Genomic DNA, 10,906 nt, shown 5'->3' on the forward strand with positions numbered 1-10,906 from the left:
GGTGGCCGCGGGCTTCCGCAGGCCCGCTAAGCCGCGCCACCGAAAAAACGCCTCGTGGCGTCGCGGACAACCTGCTACCCTAGAGCGGGCTTTGTGGCCCAGTCCTGCGTTGCCCTCTCGGCCCGTCGCCTGCACCCGCATATTCCCCACCTGCTTGGCGTCCATCTTCTCTGCACCTCCAAACACGGTAGGGCTCTGCCGTCCGCCCCCGCTCCGTCCATCCCTACCGGCGCCGCCGTCGCCTATGCTTGTTGCCGTCGTCATCCCTCCATAGGCTGCACCTCCCCGTCGTCCTCGAAGATACCTCGGTCCCTGTCGCCTGTCGCCTCCTGCCGTCCTGCGGATGGAGGAGGACAAGGAGATACCGGGGGCGGCGGGGGCGGCGGGGGCGGCGGGGAAGAAAGAGGAGATGCCGCTGGTGGCGGGGACGGAGGAGGAGGTGCCGGGAGTGGCAGGGAAGGGGGAGGAGGTGCCGGGAGTGGTGGGGAAGAAGGAGGAGGTGCCGGGAGTGCCGATTGCCCGTTCTCAGGTAAGCCCGGCCGACTGCCTGAATCTTTGATGCTGTAGTCAATTCTTGCTAAGATGTACATGTCCTTCCTCGCACTCGCACGCTGATCCATCTTTATATGTCCTTCCTCCATCCGGTAGTTGTTTGTGGAAATGCCCATGTGGTGCTAGGGGAACATTTTTATTTGGATTCTTATATACCTTGGTCAAAGAGATTCCTGTGTGTCTCGTATTTTTTTGGCCTGAAGGTATTGGACTTTGTCCTCGAGTTAGCTAAATTGAAAACCAATACTCTGTCTGTGGTGTTCAGTGCATGCCATATTGTCATGAAAGATCAGCTTTACTGTACTGGCAAAATATCTGAATTTATCATGTTCTACATGGTGCACTACTTCCTATTTCCTGATGTGTTTGATGTATTCAGAAACGAGATTTTTTTTTTTGTTATGGCCGTATGAGTACTCCAATGCATCTTTCTTAGATCCTGGAAACATTTACATAATTTTCTAAACATTTCTAATATATTGCTTAGTTTGTGAAGTACTGATTGCTAAACAACTTGTGTGTAGTACTATCTTTTTTATAGCATCAGTAGCATTATTACAAGGACTGGATTCAGTAGCTGACTGTGATGTTCAATTCTTACTAGTGTTGTTTGGAGGCGGCGTTACCCAAGAGGTGGTGTGTTTCCTACACCACGTTACTCATCTGCCGTAAGAAGCCGACACACAAGGGCTCGATGATCCTGCGAGCCGACTTGAATCGCATCGTCCTGTACGACTCAGACAAAGATGTCATCGATGTACGCTCCCTAAATGAAGGGGAGCTGATCTATCCGGGATCAGTGGTTTACTTCCCTTGCCACATGGTTGATGTTGGCGAGTGCATTTTTCAACCTGATACCATCATTAAGAATGAGGATGATCTTGCGCCCAGCCCAATTACTTGCCCTCAGGTAACCTATCATAGAGCCGTGGATTATATTTTGTGTACCTTTCTAGTACAAGTGAGGTAGTCTTATAATTTGTGTACATTACTGTTAATGTTTGTGTAGCAGCTGAGTGGAGCCGTGGAGCACCAGTTGGCATCCAGTGAAGACAAGGATGGGGATGGTCACTTGCTAGGCAATGTTGATGAGCCAGGTGTCGACAAGAAAAATAGTAAAAAGAGGAGGAACAAGAAGGATGAAAAGAAGGCAAAGAGGAGGAAGCTTCAGGAAGAACAAGAGATGAGAGATGAGAAAAAAAGGAAGCTTGACGAAGAGCAAGAGTTGAGAGATGCGAAGAAGAAGAAGAGGTTGAAGGCTGCGGCAGGAATGAGATTGGTGAGATCTCCAGTGGCTATGATTGCGAAAGTGATGTCACTAAAGAAACAAATGTCCCCTCAAGCTAATAGTGGTATGTTTGCATATTTGTTCAGCATTTTTGCTTTGTATGTTATATTATCTGTCCCAATTTATTGTATCCATTTTCCTACTGAAGCTGATCCGGATTTTTGAATCAACTAGGTTGTAGCCGAAAACCACGCAAATTGAAATCCATAGTCTGGAAAGAGGTGATTCCCATATACAAACATGGGAGACTTGTACAAGGACAATGCAAGCACTGCAATGATATATTTGCTGCTTCACGCAAATCAGGCACCAACCACATCCATAGACATTTGAGAATATGCAAGGAAAGAAGTAGAATGCATCAGGTACTTGCAAAGATGGCTGCCTCTACATCGTCACCTCAAGTTTCTGATTTAGATAAATGGGAATTCAACCAAGATAAATCAAGGCGTGAGCTAGCAAACATGGTTGCTCTACATGATTTCCCATTCTCAATTGTAGAATATGCTGGATTCCAGAAGTTTGTGAAGTCCTTGAACCCTCTATTCAAACTAGTTTGTAGAACAACCGTCAGAGATGATTGTTTGGAGTCTTTCAGAGAGGAAAGGTCAGCTTTAAGACAAATTATCAGCACTTCTGGTTGCCGTGTCTCCCTCACAGCTGACATGTGGACTTCAGTTCAGAGACTTGGATACCTCTGTGTTACTTGCCACTACATAGACAACAATTGGAAGCTTCAGAAACGGATAATAAGGTTTGCTCTTATGGAGTCGCCGCATGACGGTCTTCAAATGTACAATCTGATGTTGAAGACTATTCAGTATTGGCACATTGAAGACAAGCTATGCAGCATCACCTTGGATAACGCATCAGTCAATGGCTCTATGATGGATGATTTGAGAAATAATCTGTTCAAGAGGAATCTCTTGATTGGTGGTGGTGCACTTTTCCATATCAGGTGTGCTGCTCATGTGCTTAATCTAATTGTTCAAGATGGCTTGCGAGTGATGGGTGGAATAATAGATAACATCAGGGAATCTGTAAAGTACATCAGAAGCTCACAAGCCCGAGAGGAACTCTTTGACTCTGTAGTTGAGAAGCTAGGAATTAATTGTACCAAGAAGCCCTCCTTAGATGTTGCCTCTCGGTGGAACTCAACATATTTGATGATTGAGTCAGTTTTCCCCTACCAGGAAGCGTTTGTGGAGTTGGGGAAACAAGACAAGCAGTTTAAATTTGCGCCTTCAGAAAAAGAGTGGGCTTTGGCTGAAGAACTCCGGAAGTTACTACGGACCTTCTTTGCAGCAACAAAGGTGGTGTCAGGTACAAACTATCCTACATCAAACAGATATTTCCATGAAATATGGAATGTGAAGGTGTTGTTAGATAGTCAAGCCAAGAACAAGAATGTCGTCATTGCATCAATGGTACATGAAATGCAGGAAAAATTTGATAAGTACTGGAAAGAATCATATTTAGCAAATTGCATACCCCTTATCTTGGATCCAAGGTACAAGCGTGGGTTTGTTAAGTTTAGACTGGAACAAGCTTTTGGAAAGAAGGATTCAGTACATCATATTGCAAAAGTGGACGAGGTCATGCATAAGCTCTTCAAAGAATATTCTCTTCAAATAGGAGAATCTCCTCCTGATAGCTCGGAAGAAGAAGATGACGGCAGGTGCGGTGCTGAAGGCGAGGATCCTTTGGCTGATTGGGAAGCCCATCTCAAAGTGCAAAAGAAAGAGGTAGCATCGAGCTTGATAGGTACCTCGGTGAAGATTATTTCCCGGAAGGAAAGTGTTCGACATTTTGGGATGGTGGAAAATAAATGCACCCAAGTTTCCTATCCTATCTTGTATTGCACGTGACACTGCTAGGCTGTGCAAGCGTCTACTGTGGCATCTGAATCAGCCTTTAGCATTGGTGGGAGAGTTGTTAGTGATTATAGGAGTAGGCTGAAAAGTGGTACAGTCGAGGGCTTGATTTGCTTGCAGGACTGGCTACGAGCTGCTGGTGAGTTTTCCACTACATTAGGACACCAAATTGTTGTCATACTTGCATTGGTAAAAATGCTTTTTGTGGAAGTATAATGCTGCATTGTTTTGAATATTGTAGACCCTTCACACATGAACAAAAAAACCAGCAATGATGATGATGATGATGAAGAGTGTCAGGTAACAAGTTCAAACTGTTTAATTGAGCTTCAATTGAGCTTCTGTCATTTGAAAGGTATTATTGTGAGCTTCAATCTCATTTGAAACTGTTTATTGCTCTATTTCTAGATTCTTGTGACAGTGCCAACTAATCATGAAGAACACGTTCCAGAACAATGAAAGGTATTAGACAGCTTTTGTCATTTTTTTGCCTTTCTTACTGCAATTGTGTTCTCCATCCTATTTAACTTCTATTCTGAAATCATGTATTGCTGTTTGTGATTATTCATAGTTGAGAATAAGCTCATTAAGTATTGGTTGTTTGTGACATATGTTGTCAGATTTCGTTGACAATAATAATACCATTGCTGTTTGTAACATTGTATAAATTTTGCTGAATAGTTTACATTGCTTATATTGTAATACCATTGCCATCAGACCCCAATAAATCCATTGCCTCTGGATACATTGCTGTCACTTCCTTTGCCGAGATGAATTTACGGTTGTCATAGTGTGCTTTAGAAGCCGAGGTATTCAGATTCGCTAAAATCTGCTAGCTTGTTTCCCGGATGTTTGTGGAGTTGATGTTGTACAGTGCAGATATTCTTTTCATTATCACTCTGATGGGAATATTAATACTGACTGATATATGTTTCCTATAGGATTATCAAGGCTTGTATAGAAAATAAGGATATTTCTGTTGCTCTGTTTTGTTGCTTCAAATGCTTTGGTGATACCCATGGCGTTTGATATTTTTTCGAGATTTTGGCTTTTGGAAGCAATATATATATATATATAATATTTCTGGAAATACATGTTGAGTTGCTCTGCTTGTTTTTCCAGTGTAGAGGTATTACATATATACAAGATATAGCTGTTTTTGTGCGTACCTCATAATTGCTAATTTAGGACCCTATTTCTTATATAAAAAATCGCAGCACCATCTCTCTTTTTGGAAATATGGGCATCACATGTTTTACTCTAGATGCTTCTGATGTTTGTAATTAGTCCCATCGTGCACAAAAACATGCTCAATGTTTGCATGCTTTGGATCAAGAGTAGATCATGTAAATGCCCATATGTTGTTTGAATTTACGGTTGTCATAGTGTTAGTGTCCGCTGTCGCTTCGTTTCCCTAGATGGCAATTATATGAATTCTAAATCTCTTCTTATGATATTGCAGCGCTCGGACTTCGGATGGAACGGATCCATCTTCTAAACACATCGTATGGCCTGCGAACGCATTGGAACTTCAGATTTCCTAATGTCTTGTCCATTGCCTATTCAAGGAGAAACTGCTGTCAGTGAGAAGTGTCGGTTTATTGGCAGTCTATGAACGCTGGAGTACTTGTGTCATTTTGTGGTCTACTGATTTGGTCCAACACTTGCCATGGCAAGTGAATGTTGCAACTATGTTAGTAGGTTTTTTTCTTAATCATGAAACCTTTCCGGTGTCTGTGTGTTTGTGCTGGTTCCAACTCCCAAATGTTTTGCATGCATGAGTTTCATATTTTGCGTTAAGTAAACCCCATAATTCTGGCTCATAGCTCGATGATGTGATGTGAAATACGTCGGGGATGACTCTGCCAGTGCCTAGCTCTCTTGATTTTGAGCTTTGCAAATTCATCGCGCCAAATTTTTTTTTAAAATTCATCATAATATAGTTTAATTCACTGCATGGTCACTGTTTGATGTTGCGGCCCCCATATCCTGCAAAACCTGCTGGGCACTTAGCTAGCTGCAGTTTAATTCGCTGCATGACCACTGCTTGATATTGCGGTCCTGCAAAACCTGCTGGGCTCTGCAGGCAAGCCGCAGTAGTGGACGCAGGCAACTGCAAAGCCCGCAGTTTGCTTTCGTGGCTGATGCAGGTAATGCGGACAATTCCATGGACATGTCCACTTGCATCCGGACCCCTAACCCTAAATTAACTTTGTCTTATGAAGTCAAGCATGAAGAGAAGTGGTTTTGGGTTTCAAACATGGAAATTTCAAAAAACTCCCAAAAGCTTCTCATTTTAGAGTGACTAAGAAGAATTCAGGCTTACCTTTTCATTTTCATGTTTTAAACTTGTTCAAATCTTGGTCAAACTTAGGATTTGACCAAGATTCAAATGGGCATAAAAATTGGGAGGAAGGGTATGAATTACAATTCAAAAAAACAAGGTAACTTAAATACTTGGATGCCCCAAAGATGTGTGGAAGCCCAAAACAATGGCAAAACATGTGCGCATGCTGCATCCAATTCAAGTAGAACACATAGTAGGCATCGATAGTTTGACCTAAATTTGAAATCAAAGAGAAGGTGGTTAGAAAAAATCGAAATTGAGGCCTAGCCGTAAGACTGCTGTCAGCAGCGCACCATGGCTGCCGTGCGCCACTACTACTTAGCACAGGGCGCACCACAAAACGGTGGGCCATGCTACATAAGGTAGTAGTGGCGCACCTTGATTCTCGGTGCGCCATAAGTGAGTGGTGACAGAGGCCGCATCCTCCCCCAACCTAGTAGTGGCGCACGTCTCCGGGTGCGCCACTCGCTACATTCCTTACCTATGGCGCACGTTGCGCAGGTGCGCCACCGCTAGGAGGTGTCCAGAGACCGTTTAGAGATGATAGGCTTAGCAATGGCGCACCGCCGTGGTGCGCCACCGCTACATAGGTTACCTATGGCGCATGTCATTAGGTGCGCCACCGCTAGGGGTGGCCGCAGCCCCTTTTTAGAGATGAGGCGTGGCAGTTGGCGCACCACTTAGTAGTGCGCCATTGCTATGTCTTAGCTTAATAGGTAAGTAATGGTGAAGCTTTCTTAGCTTAATACCCTACTCAATCTCAACTTTTTACATCATCCAACACTCTAGGTCTCGCCGTATTCGGTAACTTTGTTGGTTTTATGCTTTGTGTGTGACCGGTTCCGATCGTCTTGCACACACACGTATGTGCGCATGCGCGAAAAGCGTCTCGATCACGTGCATGTGTGTTGTATGCGAAGCCTCCACATGTGTTGTATATGCAAAGCTCTCCGATCCACACATGTGTTGCATGTGTTTGTTTGCAGGGATTTGAAATGCAAAGGTCACCGCGAAATATGAGCCATGGGTACTAGCTTCCCAAGTGGACCAATGCTTCTTCATTACCGACCCGCAAAAGCCCAGCCGTGTTGTCGTGAGGAGAGGCAAAAGGAGCATCATCGGAATGGATGGAGCCGCCAACGAGCTAGACTTTGACCAGCACGGCGATCCGAAGATGGAAGATGACGACGACGATGATGAAGAACCATACACAACAAGAAGAAGCAGGACCACCCTACCTAAAGGCCGTCCATTCAAGAGAAGAAGTCTAGGAGTTCCGGGCTAAATTATTCAACCGCGAGAAAGAAGGGCAAGAAGATTGTGAAAAGATAATATGTATCATTTTCTTGTATGAATAATGGATGTCATATTGTTAATCTACACATTGTACCGATCAAAATAGACATATAATTTATATTTTTGGATATTTTCTAGATTCTATAGTATTTTAAATATTCTACATAATTATAATTATTTATGCCTTTTATTTTGGTGTATTATGCTATTTATTACCGCTGGGTTAAATCATTTTAAAAAAAGTTAAAAAATTGGGGCCGCTGTGGTTCGAACTCGGTCGGCCGTGGAAACCAAACAGTGGGACGGATAGCTAGCCATTGCGGTACTGGTGCGGATCTTGTCAAGGTACCATCCATTTTGTTTTTGACCCTATCCTAAAGCCGTAGTGGCGCACCCCTAGTGGTGCGCCATTGCTAAGAGTCACCGTGGCGCACCCCGAGCAAGGCGCCATTGCTTAGGGGGTCTGGGACTTAGCCAAATTAAAACCCCTATTCTCTTCTTCTCCCATCCCCATTCCCCAATCCTTCTCCGACGCCGGCGGCCGCCCTCCCTCGATCCGCCTCGCGACGCTACCTCCCGTCCGTCTATCCGCCTCGCGACGCCGCCTACCGGTGGCCGCCACCCCTCCACCGCTCCTCTACCGCTTGTCGTGCCCCCGAGCAGGAGTAGAAGCAAGACGCCGCGAGCAGGAGCCCCCGAGCACGCCGCGGAGCAGAGCCCCACCCTCCCACCGGCGCCCCTCTCCACCGTCGCACTCATCTCCCCGGCGCCCACGTCTCCGCCCGGTAATCCCTCCTCTCCCGCTCGAGCCTTTCTCCTCTCCCCGCATTGGCACGAACCCTAACCCTAACCCCGCCTCGGTCCCTTTTCTGTCGCCATTGATCGCCGCTCGCCCGCGGCATGTCTATCTCTAGAAGGGAAGCAACCAGTGCCCGAGCCCATTTGAACTTACCGCCGCTGTCTCCCCTCCTTTGCCTCGTTTGTGAATCCGTTAATTATCTGCTATCTTGTTCATGTGCCGGTGAGAAGCAAGTGTTGATTCACCTAAGTGTTGATGGAGTAGTACATCAGCCCACAAGCTTTTAATTCATCATGATTTGTTTAGTTGATCATGTCCCGACGCAATGTGCTTATATTTTGTTTGGGTTAGTGTTGTTTTCTTGATTTAACATGTTTAAATAGCCGATTCACCTAAGTGTTTGTATCTCGTTGTGTCATTGGACATCCTATGGATATACGCATAAACAAGTAGAAAAATAGCTCGTAGCAACATGCCAAGTTTAACTCGTAGGATAGTTCTTATCTTGTCCCTCTCCTCATTTTGTTGACACGGCGACCCGGTCGTAAAACAATCAAAGCAAGCATAGGCATAGCTATATTTAGCTTATTTATCAACATCTACTAAAATTTTAGACTAGATAGATTAATTGTAATCCTACTTATTTGATTTATGTGACACTAGATAGCTTAATTGTCTTCCTACTTATGTGATTTATGTCACTCGCATGTGTTCTTGCTCTGAATTTGGAAAGCTGCACACCGTTAGGCAGCTTGTATCTCGTTAGGCACATGTAAAGTTTGGCAACAATCCAAATCGTAAAATACACAATCTTGTTTCTAAAGTCTATTGAGTTTCTATGGTGTGCTTCATTTGAATCCATTAAAAATGCAACGTATTATGTTCTAACTTTGGATTATCACCCGCCTCACGGTCTCTCCCAAGCAGATCCTCTCAAGCTCGCCGCGGAGCAGAGCAAAGCAAGTCGGCGACCTTCTTCGAGTTGTAGCACGTCGCGCACGTCCGCGGAGCAGGAGAGCAGGAGCAAGCACGGTCTCTCCCCCTCTTCGACGCCACCTCCCCGCCAGCGGTCGCCTCCCCCTCGATTCACCTCCCCAACCTACCGCTTCAGTGGTGAGCTCCCTATGCTCCTCCTCCTCCCTATGCTTGCCGCATGATGATTCTCGTAGAAATGCTAGTAATTTGCTTCATGATGATGCTCGTAGAAATGTGTGTATCGTGTTTACTCCTACGTATGTCTATGCAAATTTAAGATGATGTCGTAGAAATTGGCTGCTCTAGTAGATATCTAGTGTTGTGTCTCGTATGAGCATCAGCACTCCTACCGTCGTTAAGCTAGTATGTAGAGAGTCGAGAGCAGAGCTAGGTTGCTTGGTTGTCGCCGCCGCTATAGGTTGCTTGCTTGCCGCTGCCGCCGCTTGCTAGGGTTGTAAAATTGGGTATTTTTTGCTTGCCGCCGTTGCTAGGTTGTTAGCTTGCTTGCTGCTGCCGCTAGGCTGTTAGGTTGCTATTAGTTGCTAGGTTGATTGGTGCTGCTGCTAGGTTGATTGGTGCCGCCGCTAGGCTCGTTAGGTTGTTGTTAGTTGCTAGGTTTTAGATGTGCTTCTTAGGTGCCGCCGTCGTTAGGTTGTTGCTTACGTGCCGCTGCCGTTAGATGTTGCTTAGGTGTTGCCGCTGCTAGCTTGCTGCTAGCTACCGCTAGCTTGTCGTCGCTAGCTAGCTTGGTGCTAGCCATCGCTAGCTTGTCGCTAGCTACCGCTAGCTTGTCGTCGCCGCTAGCCAGCTTGCCGCTCGCTACTAGGTGTCGTTGGATGGTGGTACCGGCTGCTCAGCCGGTCGATATGTGCTATGGTGCTCAATTAGTGTACATGTGCTATGGTGCTCCGCTTGATTTTTTGGTGTATATGTGCCATGGTGCTCAGCCGGTGGATTTTTTGGTGTATATGGTGTCATTTTCTTGTGCAGGGATCGACAGCAGTTGCCCATTATCGCCGAAATGTTGATTCATTTCCGTTTCGGCGAAAATGGGGCACTCATATGTCCATAAATTAGCATAGGTCATGCCCAATTTTTCCGTGAAATCTTGCGCTAACTTTATGCATTTTTTCCTACTTAGTTCGAACATGGCCAACAACGAAGAGGCCGGCGGCAGCGGTAGCAAGCCATTCTGGATGCTAACCGATGAAATGGAGGTGATGGAGTCACAACCTCGCCGCGACGACGCGCGAGGATGATGGCACCGATCCAGTAGTACCGAGCGGACGATGCCGCCGATGCCGACACCACCGATTGTGCCGCCGAGGATGACACCACGGATGGTACCGCGAGGATGACACCGGCGCACCGAAGAAGCTACGAGGGAGCGCCGCCCGAATGTGCTCAAGCACCGTGGAAGCAGTGCATTCACCGAAGTGAACGCCACTCGGGCTTCCAACGGCGCCCCTGATTTAGTCAAAGGTTACGCTGCCCAACTCGGGTGCATCCTCCGAGCACCGGCCTCGATCAACACCGAGAACCTCGTGCATCCCGACCGAGCGAATTTGCGCACCCTCCTCTTCCGTAAGCTGCACGAACGATACGAGTTCCCGGTGGACTGCTCGTAAAAGCGTCTCATGCGGAACAAAGTGCACAATGCCGCCCTCACGAAGATGAGCACCGCCCTCGCTAGTTGGAGGAACCGAGTGAAGACAATGATTAATAATGGTGAGAGTTACGAGAAGATCAAGGAGTCAAATCCTCGATCACCGAGC

At 46.1% G+C, this 10,906-nt stretch overlaps 1 protein-coding gene and 1 long non-coding RNA gene across 2 annotated transcripts; both read left to right on the plus strand.

Annotated features, from left to right (window-relative positions):
- Positions 1–343: 343 nt before the first annotated feature.
- On the plus strand, positions 344–3,708 carry LOC124680623 (zinc finger BED domain-containing protein RICESLEEPER 2-like). Its single transcript, XM_047215692.1, has 4 exons — positions 344–529; positions 1,157–1,462; positions 1,562–1,904; positions 2,015–3,708. Exons 1-4 carry the CDS (start codon positions 344–346, stop codon positions 3,706–3,708), a joined length of 2,529 nt encoding a protein of 842 aa, XP_047071648.1.
- Positions 3,709–3,726: 18 nt separating this feature from the next.
- On the plus strand, positions 3,727–5,449 carry LOC124680622. The gene is made up of 4 exons (XR_006995540.1): positions 3,727–3,853; positions 3,956–4,014; positions 4,123–4,176; positions 5,177–5,449. It is a non-coding gene; the product is annotated as an uncharacterized LOC124680622 (long non-coding RNA).
- The last annotated feature ends 5,457 nt before the right edge of the window (positions 5,450–10,906 follow it).

This window comes from Lolium rigidum, unplaced genomic scaffold (assembly GCF_022539505.1).
Source record: "Lolium rigidum isolate FL_2022 unplaced genomic scaffold, APGP_CSIRO_Lrig_0.1 contig_22322_1, whole genome shotgun sequence".
NCBI lineage: Eukaryota > Viridiplantae > Streptophyta > Magnoliopsida > Poales > Poaceae > Lolium > Lolium rigidum.